The sequence below is a fragment of the Triturus cristatus genome, chromosome 6, assembly GCF_964204655.1.
Source record: "Triturus cristatus chromosome 6, aTriCri1.1, whole genome shotgun sequence".
Taxonomy (NCBI): Eukaryota; Metazoa; Chordata; class Amphibia; order Caudata; family Salamandridae; genus Triturus; species Triturus cristatus.
Genome location: NC_140589.1, coordinates 205,881,078 through 205,895,927, shown reverse-complemented (window position 1 = coordinate 205,895,927; position 14,850 = coordinate 205,881,078). Strand labels below are relative to the sequence as shown.

The 14,850-nt window shown below is 46.8% G+C and overlaps 1 protein-coding gene across 5 annotated transcripts in view; it reads left to right on the top strand.

Moving 5' to 3' along the window:
* The window catches only part of SUPT3H (SPT3 homolog, SAGA and STAGA complex component), a 2,245,889-nt gene that overhangs the window by 1,224,697 nt on the left and 1,006,342 nt on the right, over positions 1 to 14,850 (top strand). For all 5 annotated transcript variants that reach the window (XM_085610529.1, XM_085610533.1, XM_085610532.1 and 2 more), the window contains one exon: positions 3,301 to 3,391. In XM_085610529.1, coding sequence (XP_085466655.1) covers positions 3,301 to 3,391 — 91 coding nt within the window. The remainder of the gene's footprint in view (positions 1 to 3,300; positions 3,392 to 14,850) is intronic.

The following is a 14,850-nucleotide window of genomic DNA, read 5'->3' as shown; positions in this document are numbered from 1 at the left end:
TTTGAACCTAATAGTTGAGCCCTGGGCTTCCCCAAATCAACTTACCCATTTTCAAGAGAGAGTTCAATGGCTTTCCGTTCCATACATTTCCGGCACCTTTCCATTGTACGCGGTACGGGCTATTAAGGGGTTTATGTGATGTTTCCTGTGTCTCTGCTCCACTGTAGAACCTCCCTTCACAATTGCTGCTGAATGTTTTTCTTGTTCAGTGCTGTCTGAGGGTTTTTCAACATATGTTTGTTTTTCGGACTACTTAACCATGGCATGTATATTAATGTTTCCATATGTTCTGGTGTCCATTTGTGGGCCGTGTTAGCCGTATGGATTAAAAATAAATATATCAATAAGGCGAGCAGAGCCCTGACAAACAATGCAGGCCATTTATTTATCATGTTTTGTTATTAAACAATTATGTGCATCACATGATTTTGTTCTTTTGCTCAACTTAGTCGAACCAATATGTTTCCTTTGCTAAAGATGTTGTTAATGGTTATTATTTCCTTAAAGTTTATTTCACGCAATACCTCGTGTATATTTGTTCTGGCACCCTGTTTCATCAATGAAAGTAATTATACTTGGGTCTCCCAAACCACGTAACTGGCAGGAAGAAGCACTAGCGATGTAAACAGTCTTGCCTTTTATTAGTACAAGTTTCCTTGATTCACCCATAACCACCTCCTAGCATCCCATAGACTTCAGTGGAGTCTCATTCCATGTTACGGTATAACCAATCAGCATGCTAAGGAATACACAAGGCTTCAGTCGAGTGACCACAACCATAACCACCCTGAAGCATCCATACACTTTCATGGATCCATCTTCTGTCTCAGCCAGTCTTACTCCATAGCACAGTTTCAATCAGTAGCACACTAAATTAAACAAGAAACTTAGGGCCTGATTGTGAGTCTGGTAGACGGGTCACTCCGTCACAAACTTGACGGATATCCCCTCCACTGTATTACAAGTGCCACTACATATAATACAACCCGTCCAACCCCTCCCCCGCCCCCCATCCTAAATCAGGCCCTTAATTTAAGCCTTGATCCGTGTTGTAAAATCGACCATTATCACTGAAAACAAAACCATAGACTTAATTGAACTCTTCCTCCACGGTATGGTTTCATCCACACCCGCCCTGAAGGATACCATATACTTAAATGGAATGTTACTCCATAGTGGAATCAAGCTCCTCTCCAAAGTGCAGCCTCAACCATTTGCATCCTAAACTATAACCGATATTCAGTTGAGTTGTACACCTTTTTACCGTCCCATTCATGTTCACCATAAAGGAGTCTCACTCCATAACACAATCTCACCCATAAACACCCTGAGACTCTATCCGATCTCTTGGGAATCCCCATTTAGAGGTATATCTCAAGAGCCCATTTTGGGTGGCATGGTGACTCCCAGGTGTGTCTCCACTGGGAGGTTTAGACCATAAAGCTCTATAGCTCATTTCACAACGTTTGGATTTTCTGTCTCCATCAACCACTTAAGCCAATAAGGTCAGTTTGGACAGTGAAGTTAGAACCAAACAAAAAGCACAAGTAATACCTCACAGACCCAATCCGCTCTATCACTTACGTGCCACTTATGTTTTTTAAGTAGTAATCTTCTATGTAAAAAAGATTGCAGCTGGTTATCGTGATTGCGACTTAGCTAGAAACATCCCATTTTTATGGTCATATTCATCTGCCTCAACATTAATGCCCTTTTTGTAACCTGGAGCCTGAAGACACTTGATGTAAAGATGGCCTATTTCAAGATCTCACAGGTTTTCAGACAAGAAAGTGAGCAGTTCTGTGCATTTGTGGATGGAGCTGGGTCTTGTTGTAGTCCTCCAGAGTGTATTTTTAAAAGGTTGGTTCATGTGCTATTGTCATAAGGTGAAATTAAAGTTTTGTGTTGCAAGTTTATATTGGTTTATTCTATATTTGATTGTGCAAATGGCATGCCATTTAGGTGGCAGAGCTATGGGCGGAACAACGGGTGAGGTGGAAGGGTAGGGAACTGTGGGCACTTTATATTGATTTGGCATTTGTGTGGTCACCCCATGGTGAGATGACGCTGAAGACAGTTAAGACTGAATGTAGTGGGAAGCAAGTGAAAGTTATCATTTCACAAGCACAAGTTATAAATGTTTCCCGAATGTAGTCCTGAAAGAATGAGTAAGAGACCAAGGCGCAAAAAGCATGTAGTGGAAACAAGTTGTCGAGCAGGCCTGCATCATCCTGCCAATACCAAGGTGGTTTGGAAGGATGGAGCATACTGCCTGAAAAGGCAAGGCACCGGTTCCAGAGAAGACCGGAGGTGGTCAGTAAGAACCACTGAGACCATGATTACAGTCTTAATGGAGGGGTGGGAGGGGGGAGTGTTGATGTGCACAAGAGTCTAGTTTTAGCTAACCCTCATGCAGTGGCGTAACACAACTTGAGGAACCACCCTGCAAAGTACACGGAAAGGGCACCCTCCATGGCCCACCACCTACCACTTTTGCTGAGGGCCCCCCTGGAGCTCGGGGCCCCCCTCACCATACCACAGGGGCTGTGGGGGCCTATGTTACGCCACTGCCCTCATGATGAAAAAAATGTAGACTTTTGTAGCAAGCTTGGTGTGTGATGGAGTGTATGTATTTGCGTTTTTGTCTTGTGCCCTTAGCAAAATGTGAAATAGTGGTTCATAGCTCTCATAACAGTGGAGATTCTCCTTAATTTGTGGTGAATTACAATGAAAAATAGAATAAAGTAAATACAAAGACAGACAATAGTGACAATACATTGGCAGTAGGTATGCTTTTAACCAAAAATAGGGTACAAATAGATATGAAAGCAACCAACAACCAACGTGGAGCTCCGTACGAGAAAGGGAACTCTACATTTGTTGCTATCAGATTTGGATTGGTCATTTAGGACAAAAATGCAATTTTTATTTATGTTAATTTCGTGCTTAAGGATTGTGTTAGTAACCACAAAATAACCATTTTCGAATGCAAAGAAATCTTTATTTGCTTAAAAATTACCCTGTTAGAAATAAACATAGTGTTCTTTCCTCCAAAGAATCATGGTACTTCACCTTACAAATAGGTACTAGAGTATTCTTTCAAATCATAACAGCTTGGAAAGCAGAAAGTCGCACTTTGGTTACCACGATTCAAACCAGTGGCTGTCATGGTACTCACCAGGCTCTGCAGCAGTCACTCAACTCTTACTGACATACCTACAAGTTCATCTATTTACAGGTGTCATTCTCCCACATATAATGTATTCATGGTTGTATTTTTCTTGTCTTTGCATCCTTTAGAAAAAACTAAGAAGACTTCTAAAATATATGGTTTTTCGTGACTACAAATCAAAAGTTGTCAAAAGCATAGAGGAAGAGGATCTCCTGGACGGTAGGTCAATTTCGGTCTGATTGAGAGATACGTGATCAGGGAGGCATTTTTCTCCTTGGTTTCCGAGTGCGCATCATTACAGTCTGTGCCCAGTGGCTTGAGACTTAACTGAGGACAATGATTGCAGTTCAGTGCTTTAGTTTAAAACTTCTCAATTGTATTTTATTCCACTGTATTCAAAATCCAGTCACTGAAGTATTACATTTCAGACTCGTGAAATAAAAGAAATCACCTGATACCCTAATGTTCCTGATCAATTGATTTAAAACGTGGTATATGTCAATTTTATGAGCCCAAAAATGCATCCATTGAAGTAGGGATGTGAGAGCTCTTCACCATCTATTATTTGAGGCAACCTCTTGTCATTTTTTTACAGTCAGCAAGTGCTGTGCTTCTAGGAGATGACTTTTCAAGGCTGCTGATGCAGATATGCAGACTTTTCATGCATCGGTATTCTGGTGCGTAGAAACATAGTCACTGCCATTAGTTCAGTCCACCTATCGTAATACTATTGGAAATCTTTTGGCCTTCCATGGGAGAGTAAAGTATTCTGGTCTATTATCAATAACAGTGTTCCAGAAATGAAGTGTCTACCTTTTTAGGTCGAGCCTAGCGCAGCGCGCATGCGCTGCTCTACGAGATGACCTTTTGGAATCGGTCTGCACTTTTCTAACACTCGTGTGTGTGGCGGCATCCACCATGCGGTGGCGAGCAGCGGCGCCCAGGGGCCATCTGTTTCTAATTAGCATGGCCACGCTTGTTTACATTTGCCTGTCTCGCCAGTCGCTTTCACTTTCGTGCCGTGCTGTTCCTGTGTTTGCATTCTACCAATGCCATACACCCATCTAATTACAGGAAGAACGAGGTAAAGTTGATCCTTTGCACTAACCTATTGTGACGAATATTTGTTTTTTTAGTCTTTAGTTCCCTTTAATGCTGTCTACGGCTTTTGATAAATCGTATTGCTCAGATAGCACATGTGGTGCACATTCATTTAAAACTCTGTCGAGAAAGAGAGTCGGTGAAATGAGTTGCATTCGCCCATTTATCTGGAGCCTTCCTAAGAGGGCCCCTTCTGACTGTGCCTTACAGCTCCCTGACTCCTGCTCCCTTTTCAGGCCGAGCCTGCATGTCGGCCTCAGAGTTAATCATTCAGCAGCCTGACAATGTATCCATCTTTATTGGCTGCCAGGGCTGGGTTTGGCGGAAAGGGGGTGCGCAGAGGGCAAACAATGTAAACAATAAATGCACACAGCTAGGGCTGCGCTCATGCCAAGCTCATTTTCGTTTTTTTTTTAATAAGAGTTTTTGTTTAACCCAGGTGTACATACAATCCAGATATCATCCAATCGAAATCGGTGCTCCTTTTATGGGAAGGATTTGTTGCGTCTCGTTTTGGGAAAAGCATGTAATTTAAAATAAATAATAAAAAAACGAACATTTATGGTAGTTAGATAAATCAGAGCCAGTGGGGTGTTTTTTTCAGGTTTTAATGGTCGTTTCTCTCATTATGTGCGAACCTAAGACGAGTAAAAAGTGTATAAATAAACCAGTTCGCCCCAAGAGCCATCCAGAGCAAGTGATGCACGGTGTAGTGCTTGGGGGACACTGGTTGCCTCACCTAAAACAGTGCTACAGCGACTATCTCGCGCTGAGGAAGGCTAACACAAGGGGGCATAAGAGTTGCCATCACCTCTTTACACCCCCCGCAGCAACCAGAGCAGGCGGCGATGATTCTTTGGTTGTATTTAAAAGTATAAACTGTAAATAAAAGGGAAGTTTTTCCTCATCTCAATCATGCTTCGTATGTTTGTTTTACTTGCAATCTCCCACCCAGTGCTACACGTAGTAAAACCTGTAAATGTTAAGCACCCAGAATAATGTGCTGCATAGCTAAAAACTTATTAGGTCCCAAAGGCGAGACCTATTGGCTATGCCAATGCTTGTTCGTATTACCGCTGCCATGGTAGAACTACTCCAGTTATCTTGACAGTATTCAATTGGCCACCATTTATTACAACAATCTTCATACCACCGCTTGTTAAATCTTCAAAGCAAAGATGTTATATATGCCATCCTTGTCCTACTATATTTAGACGCATAATCAGTACCTGCCCCCAATATTTCTACTATAAGCACCTCAAGCAGAACTTGTCTCTTGTCTCATTCAATCTGGAAGTGCAATTTTTGCACCAAATATAAGTTATGTGGTATTGGAGTTGGTTTTGCTGCTGCATGCTGATCTGTGGACCAGGGGCCGCATTATACATGCAGCTCATTTTCCTTCATTGCGCTGGATGCACTTTTTAAAAGGTGCGCCCAGTGCAATGAAGGGATTTGCGCCGCATTATGGTGAATGCGCTGCTCCCAGGGCAGCCACGAACTCGCGCTGCCCTGGGGGCAGCGTATTCATGTGAAAAGTGGAGCCGCTGCTTTGAAGCCACTCCGTGTTTTCACAGTGCAGGCGGCAACCGCCTACACTTTTAAAGGGGATTAGGGAGCCCCATGCAGGAGGGTGCAGTCAGTGACTGCAACCACCTGCAAGGGAATGTCTGGGGGGTCCATGGGAACACCTTTCCCCCTTCTAGAGGGCTGCTCTCAGGAAGCAAACTGACAGTGAGCCACCTTATAGGTGGCACAGCCTCCTGAGAGCTTTTTTGCCTCTGCACCAGCGTCTATAATAGGGCAGAGGCAAAGGAATTCCCTTATTTGCATGGCACACGCCACCATGCAAATGAGGGGACGCCCCCGGAAGAAAGTGCTGGTGCTTTATGTGTACCAGCGCTATCGGTATTACAGATGAGACTGCACAAACATCTGCGCCCCCTTCTGTAGTGCCAAAGTACCCTGGGGGCTCACATCGGTCCGAAACATCTGTTGCGCCCCCAGGGCACTTTGTGTAATATGGCCCCAGATGCCTAAGACTGGACAGAAGATAATGGTCCTTCTGTATCAAACCAGCATGCCTCACTGGCCCAGTGTACTGATGACCTGCATACGATCTTTTAAGAACAGTTAGATCTGCTGTTTGTCCCGTCCCCCACTACCTACCAACGCTGTGAGCCATTGCCTTTATATATGGTATTTATATAAGTTGTGCAGGCAATTTCCACCGCCACCCACTGTCTCTGTACAGTCTCTGAGTGAAGATAGTCAGCTGAAGATGGTCTTTTGTCTGAAGCGCATTCTTCAGCTACAGCCCACTCTGTCATGTCCCTCACCCATTTTTAGGTTTTACCTGCAACAGCATATGTGCTGTGTGCGCTCTCGCTGGCGAGAGATACTGTATACAACAAGAGGCTGGATTGACAAACTATTTTTTAATTTTTAATTCTTTAATCTTGTTGCTTGTTCCCACCAGACTCGTTGTCCATGTTGCTTTTTACCCCCAATTCTCCTTGTCCGTGATACAATTAAACCCTTTTCCTCACCCTCTTGTCCATGTTGCATTAACCTACCTCCCTTTCCTTTTGTCTGTGTTGCTTTCAACACCTCTCCCTCTTGTCTGTTACTATTTTACCCCCTTCCCCACTTGTCCCTAGACCCCTGGCCCGTGTTACTTATAACCCCTCCCACCCTCTACTGCCAAAATAAAACAAGCTGGCCTCATCATAGCGCTTTTCTTTAAACTTTTCGCCATGCTTCAAGCCATGAAGCAGCCATACTGTTCCACAACTTGCCTAAAAGACATTGGCAAAGCCAACAGCTCTTGCATAGGCGATATGTATTGGCTTTGCAAATGCTTGTATAACTCCCAGTTGTCCCCACACCCTGCCACTTTAATGCGAGGAACGCAGTACCTGACCCTTCTCTCTGTACAGAAATAGGCACCGTGAATTGTCAAGGGTGAGGGTACGCCCCTCCCTGGATGCCGGACATACTTGGACTTGCAGCTTCACTAATCCACGCGGAGGGTGTCGTTTATTGAAGGGTACGTGCGGCCTAACTCCTCCTGGGTTCTATATGCGAGTACCTACAGAAGAATTTAATTTGCCTTCATATGTTCTTCTACTTTATGTAACATTGTGAAGTTCTAAAGACACTACGTTGCTTAAAGGCGCTTCTTGCAGTTGTGAAAGTGAATGGAGGGGCAGGGTAGGTTAGCTGAGAGGAATAATACATTAAAATATATACAAAGTGCAAGAAAATGTATATGCTGGATCCAAAGGATACCCAAATCTCTGTCAGTGTCTAGTTATTGCAGATATCACTCTGAGGCAGTTGATATCATTTGATATCAGTTGTGATGGTGGGCGGCAGGGGGGCAGCAGCAGCTTTGCGGGCACCTTTCCTGTTGTGGCAGTGTCAACCTGTCCTCTAGGTACAGCAATTTACTAATTTACTACTTTCACCCCCTGCCCCAGATTCCTTGTTCTGTCTCCGCCTGCTTTGTCTGAGCTTCCTCTGTCCCTGTCGCTCTGTCCCGGCTTACTTTCTCTGACCCTCCCCTGTCCCTGCTTGATTCCCCGGTCTCTGCTTAATTCCCCTGTCACTGTTTGCTGGTCCCAAATTCCTTGCCATGTCCCTTCTTCCTTTCTCTGGGTCTCCTTGCTTTTGCCGATTTCCTCTGTCCCTGCTTGATTGTCCAGTCCCAGATTCCTTGCCCTGTCCCTTCTTGCTATCTTTGACCCTTTTCTGTCCCTGCTTGCGTCCCCTGTTGCTGCTTGCCTCCAGGTTGCTCGTCCTTTCCCTGCTTACTTTCTCTTCCTCTGTCCCTGCTTGGTTTCTCTGATCCTCCACTGCCCCTGCTTGCTTTCTCTGACCCTCCCTGTCGCTGCTTGCTTCATTCTACCTGTCTCTGCCCTTATTGCTCTCACTGTTGCTGCCTACATGCCCCATCTTCCCATCTCCCACTCTTCCCTTTTTTTGCTCTCCCTGCCCTCACTCGGAAACCCATTCCCTTTAATTGACTAGTTTGTGTTCTTCCATTTTTTAACTTATTTACCCGCCTACTCTCCCATCTCTGCTTGTTTATTTTATCTTTGCTTTTTCTCTCTGTCCTCGGAAGCCCCCCTCGTTTTTGCTATCCCTGCCCTCTCTTCCTCATCTCACTTCTGTCTGCAATCCCCTTTCTTGTTACACCTTGAGAGATCTGATGCCAACCGGTTGTCCCATTGGCACTCCTTTTATCTTTTCGCCTCTTTCTGGCCAGTAACAGGATGCGCGGATACGCAAGGAGTGCCTGTTGCAGTTGGGCCTACTGTCAGTAGCGGCTGGTGTCAGGGCGGAGTTGCAGGTGGGGGGAGGGAGGGACGAACAACGACAATAGAACAACAAAAAACAAATAACTTAACTGCCGCATCACTGCTCTTCTGCTCCTCACCAGCAAAGGCTCCCAGAATCCCCTGCGGCGAATTCTGATGCTGCTCTCTGGCAGCGTGAGAGCAGGGTCCAGATAGCCATGAGTGCTCTTCTATTTGCGCTCCCAGAGAGACTGGGAGCCTGTGCCTGCTGTCTCCAACTCGGCAACGCAGCTCGGGATGGGGAAAGCTTTAGTGCACATGCCGGTTTGGCCATCCTGAAATGGCAGGCCAAACCCACATGTGCACTGACAGCAGTGCCCACCACTGCCCCGTGATGGTCCCGCCCCCAAAACTCACCCAGGAGAGAAAAATAAAATGATAAACCTGCTTTATTCAATTTTTGAAGCTTCTGGCATGGGGAGGGGCGATGCCCCTCCACAATCAATCAATCGGGATTTTTGGAGCGCACTACTCACCCGTAAGGGTTTTAAGGCGCTGGGGGGAGGAGGAAGGGCAGCTCCGAGGTCATCCAAAGAGACAGGTCTTGAGGTATTTTCTGAACGCTTGCAGTGTAGGGCTTCATTTGATGCTGAGGGGCAGTTTGTTCCAGGTCTGACCCCTGTTCTGGCTCTGTGGATGCGGGGGATTTCGGCCAGGGCTAGGTCGGCAGAGCGGATTTTTCTCGTGGAAGGAGATTCTCTCATCGAGGTATTGCGGTCCGGTGTTATGGAGGGCTTTCTAGGCGTGTGTGAGCAGCTAGAAGGTCACTCTCTTTTCGACCGGGAGCCAGTGGAGGTCTCGGAGGTGCTGGGTGATGTGGTCGTGTCAGGGGATGCTGAGGACGAGTGTAAGACATTTAAAGGGTAACCAGTTCCTCTCTTATAGCATGTGTGGCATATACGTGAAAGATATCACTGCATGCCTGGAGATCTCTGTCGCTGGGAGATCTGAATTTCAGATCATATTGCCCTCACACACCTTTTTAGGGGTGTCATGCTTCATCATAGGGCGCTCCTCGTCGGACCGGCGCTGCAATGTCCAACAGGCCTGGTGGCTACTTTGGCGGAGTTCTTTTGATCTGTAAAACGCCGTATGTGAAGGGTGTATATGGGCAATCAGTGCTATGTGTATAATAATGTGAATGAGTGATTTAAAAAAAGGCTCCAGGTCTATAAAGATTCTTTATTCAGTATTAGAGCTGGGTCTCAGTAAAAACAGTGGTGCCACCTACAGGGCTTAAGGTACCAAGGTGGCAAGTAGAGTGTATCAGGTCGAAATGTTTCGTGTCATAGAGGCTCCAAGTTCGAGCGACACTTCTTCAGGACCTATGGTGTGTGGTGACGAATCCCTGTGGAATACGTCAAGCAAAATGGGCCTCCAGAATCGGAAGAGGTAATAGGATCAAAGGGGAATCCCAGGTAGGGACATCACCCTGCCTTTCCACCTTAATTCGGCAGCGGGTTATACAACATGGAGGAAGGGGAGTCAGCCCAATATATTAAAAGGTAGCCAACGTCTGAACAGAGGGCAAGATCTCCTCGTGCCAGGTCTCCCCCGCTTCCAGAATGCTGAGGACGAGTCTGGCTGCGGTGCTCTGGACGGTCTGGAGTTTGTGGAGAAGAGATTTGTTGATTCCGGGGTAGAGAGCATTTCCGCAGGCCAGCCTGCTGGCAAATAAGAGCGTGGGTGATGGTCTTCCAGGATTTGGGGGGGGGGGGGGTGATCCATTTGAAGGTCTTGCGGAGTATGCAGAGGGTGTTGAAGCATGTGGAGGATACAACGTTGATCTGTCAGTTCATGGTGAGAGAGGAGGTGAGTATGATGTTGAGGTTGCTATTTTGGTCCGTGGGGGTGGGAGGGTTTCTGAGGGCAAGGGGCAACCAGGTGTTGTCCCACGCGGCGGGGTGGATCCGAGGATGAGGACTTCTGTTTTCTCCAAGTTGAGCTTCAGGCAGCTGCTGCTCATCCAGGATGCGACGTCCTCCATTCTTTCCTGGAAACTCTGCCTGGAAATGTTGCGTTCCTTGGTGAGGGAAAGGATGGCCTGGACGTTGTCGGCGTAGGATACTATGCTGAGTCCATGCTTTCTGACGCTGGTTGCAAGAGGGGCCATGTAGATATTGAAGAGCGTGGGGATGATGGAGGATCCTTGAGGTACTCTGCATCTGATCTCTGTGGGTTTGGGGAGGAAGGGTGGGAGTCTTATTCTTTGAGTTCTGCCGGAGGGGAAAGAGCAGATCCAGTCTAAGGCAGTTCCTTGTATGCCGGCGTAGTCAAGTCTGGCGGCTAGTGTGTGGTGGGAGGCGGTGTTGACCATGGCTCCACCATTGCGGAGGAGCCATCTCTGCCTACTGCGTTGTGGTACGAGACACCCTGTGACCTAGGGTACCTGCTACAGTCCATTCAAAACATTTGAATGAAATGTGGACATTTTCTGTCCTAGCTGTATTGGACTAAACACTTTATTCCCACAGTGGAATTACTGTTTGTGTGTGGTGGTGTAAACACAGGGTGTGTGTGAGCTTGTGTGTGTATGCGCCCCCCCAAAAAACAATTTTTCTAGGACCCCCACACCGCAACCCTGATGAATGCTGAGGTGGCTGGGAAGCAATGCCTTCCTAGTCTTGGTGGATCTCTCTTTCTTCCACCAACACACACTTCCTGTCTCTTTGCTTCATTATTATGGGTTCTTTTTCATCCCTCCTTTATCTCTATGTCACTGTTTCCTCTTCTTCCTTCTCTTGCCCTGGGTCTGGCGATGAAAAATAAGTGCCTTTGTCCCCAGGGCAGAGTGGCGGTGCCCGTGCCTGCCACCTGCAACCATCGACAATAAATTAAACATTGCACTTTAGTTCTCCAGTATTGAATCTTTCATAGATTCACATGCTTGTATCTTCCCCGTCGTCATGGTGGGAGTCTCACGGTAACAGAATGACCACAGCAGTATAAGAAAACTGCATAGCAAAATCCCATAGGGAATCATCTTATTTGGTAACCAAATGTCATCATTATGTGGTCCAAAACTCAGCCAATCGGCTGCTAGCCCTGCCCTCACACTCCCCAGCAGAGCCTTCCTGCCTCAGATTTCCAACCGCCTTTGTGTGAAGAGGAGTCTCCCTGAGCCTTGCTCAGTTTTTCTGTTCCAGTGTGAACTTTTGACCCCTGGTTCATCTAATTACCTTCTTCTTGCTGGTTTAAGGTATTGTGCTTCATCTTTACTACTTCAATATGGCTGAAAGCTCTAAGAAGAGGCTTTTCAGGCCCTGCAGATCCTGTGGAAAGCCTAGATTATTCTCTGAGGACCCACATAAGGACTGTTTATATTGCTTGCACCCTAATCATGTGCCTAAGGACTGTAAACCTTGCAGAACCTTTTCTGCGAAGACCCTGCGTGACAGGGAGGCACGCCTTCTGCTGTGGCTTCAGAAAAAGAAGGTCACTTCAGACTCTGACTCTGAGGAGGATTCAAGGTCTACAAAGAAGAGAAAATCTTCAACTTTGGAGGATGTTTCAGAGGTAAAAAAGCAAAAGACGAAAGACAAAGGGGCTCCTGCGTCTTCTTTACCTCATACTCCTCTTAAGAAATCTAAGGAGTCAAGAGAAATTTCCTCAGCCCCGTCGACGAAGATTAGAGCGTCGCCGGCGCTTATTACTCTGAAACCGTCGACGACGACTCCGTCGATGACGACCATATCGACGACGACTCCGTCGATGACCACCATGTCGACGACGACAGCGGCATCGACGACGACGAACACCTCATCGTCGAAAAAACCTACAATACCTTCGTCGACGAAGACTTCGTCGTCGACGACTACGGAGTCGACGATAATACAGCTTACTCCGTCGACGAGGTCGACGGCGGTTCCGTCGACGGGAGCTTTCAAATCCCCTAAGGTGAAGAAAATAACATTGAAGTCTATGGCGTTGTCGACGGGCTCGTCGACGAAGCAGACTAAGTCTACGGATTTTACAGCGTGGACGAAAAGTTCTCCGCTTCCGCCCTCAAATTTACTAGACTTACAGTCCGATGATGAGGACTCTTCATGAGTGGCTTATAGTCCTTCCCAACTTCGCATAAAGAGTCAGGAAACAGATGAGGAAGAATTCCACGAGGTGCAAGAAGTCTTCTCATTTCAGGACCGTCCACCGAGAGATTCACAGAGGTATGAATCTTTTCAGGAGTCTTATGCCTACGAGGAGGAGGAAGAGCCTCAGCATACTTCGAGAGAGGACTCTATTTCCATGCCAGTGTCCTTGGTGACTGACTTGCGCCTCATGATCAACGATTACTATCGCCGTTTCCCGGATGCAAACTCTCAAACGCCACAGACGGTGGAGAAGCCGGCACAGGTACGACCACCTCACTCGTCTCCCAAAACTTCCACTCAGAAAATCCGATCTCCACCGATTATGACTATCAGAGATGACCTAGAGGACAGTGATCCCGATCAACTAGAAGAAGGAGAACTCCTTCAAGATAAGCAGGGTGACGATGAATGGGATCAATATATTCTCCCAACTACGCCGTCGACATCTCCAACACCTGCAAACTCTCCGCCTCAAGATATAGGCGGATTCCATGACATCATGGAGAAAGCATCAAAGCGTTTTGATCTTCCTATTCCTGTTCAGGAAGCTGAATGCTTTCTTTATGATTTTAAGGAGGAGTCACGCAAGTCTATGCGATCCATTCCAATAATCGACCATATTTGGGAAGAGGGCTTGAAGATAATGAAGAACCCAGCTTCGGTGCCTGCTTCAGTACCTAGAATAGACAAAAAATATAGGGCTCCGGAATCGTCTCCGGCCTGTTTAATTGGTCATCCTCGACCAGACTCGGTGGTGACGCAGGCCGCCCAACGAAACTCAAAGAATTCGGTTTCAGCATCAATGGTTCCCCCGGACAAGGATGGAAGAAGAATGGACGGTGCAGGGAAGCGCTTTGCAGTAATGGCAGCGTCCTCAATAAAGGCCTCTAACGCATTAGCCCTCATCAGCAGATTTAACCGGCAGATGTGGTGCGATATAGCTCCCTTGCTTTCCCATCTTCCAGACGATAAAAAAGAGGAAGCGGCTGCTATACTTCAGGATGGGGCTAGGGCAGCATCTGAGTCCATTGACATCGCTATGGATTTGTCCTCAGTGGCTTTTCGTCAGATGGCAGGTGCAGTAGCCCTGCGGAGACAAGGATGGTTGAAGGCCACCTCCTTCAGACCGGAGGTACAGGCCAAGATAGTAGACATGCCTTTTGATGGCGAGAACCTGTTCGGGAAGCACGTCGATGAGGCCCTCCAAAGCATCAAAACGGACACAGATACAGCGCGGGCGCTGGGATCTCTACAACAGGGCAGGTTTCAGTCCTTTCGGAGGAGAGGATCCCGAGGACAATTTACACAACGATCCTCGTTCCAGTCGAACAGGTATCAGCCATACCAGCAGCAGGGTTCTCGACAGTACTCGAGCAATCAGCAATATCGACCTTCGAATAACTATCAACAACAGTCCAGAGGAAGGTCTTCTACGAGAGGGAAGTCCCAGCAGTCCAACCGACGTCAATGACTTCGCCACATCCGCCACTTGCCCAACAAGCAGCGCCCATTACCTGACTCCATTTTACCCAGCTTGGCTGTCAATAACATCGGACAGATGGGTTTTAGATGTAATTCAACATGGCCATACTCTCCAATTCAGCCTCCTATTCGCAGGAGACAAGAACATCTATCAGCCCTCAAAGCGGAAGTGTTGGCCTTATTGCAAAAGGAGGCGATAGAGGAAGTTCCTCATCTTCAATGCGGGAAAGGCTATTACTCGCATTTCTTTCTCATAAAAAAGAAGGACACATCGAAATGGAGGCAGATAATGGACCTCAGAGGTCTCAACAAATGTATTCAAAAGAAATCATTCCGGATGTTATCCCTGCAGGAAATTCTTCTCCTAATTGGCAGAGGAGATTATTTGGCGTCCCTGGACCTCTTAGATGCTTATTTTCACGTCCCAATCCACGTAAGACACAGAAAATTTCTACGCTTCATGGTGGCGGAGCGCCATTACCAATTCAAGGTCTTACCTTTCGGGCTAAAGTCGGCACCGAGAACCTTTACAAAATGTATGGCGCCAATTGCGGCCCACCTACGTCTCCAAGGTCATCAGATCTTCCCTTATCTGGACGATTGGCTTATCAAGGGAAGTTCGTTCAGAGATACCCTTCGCTCC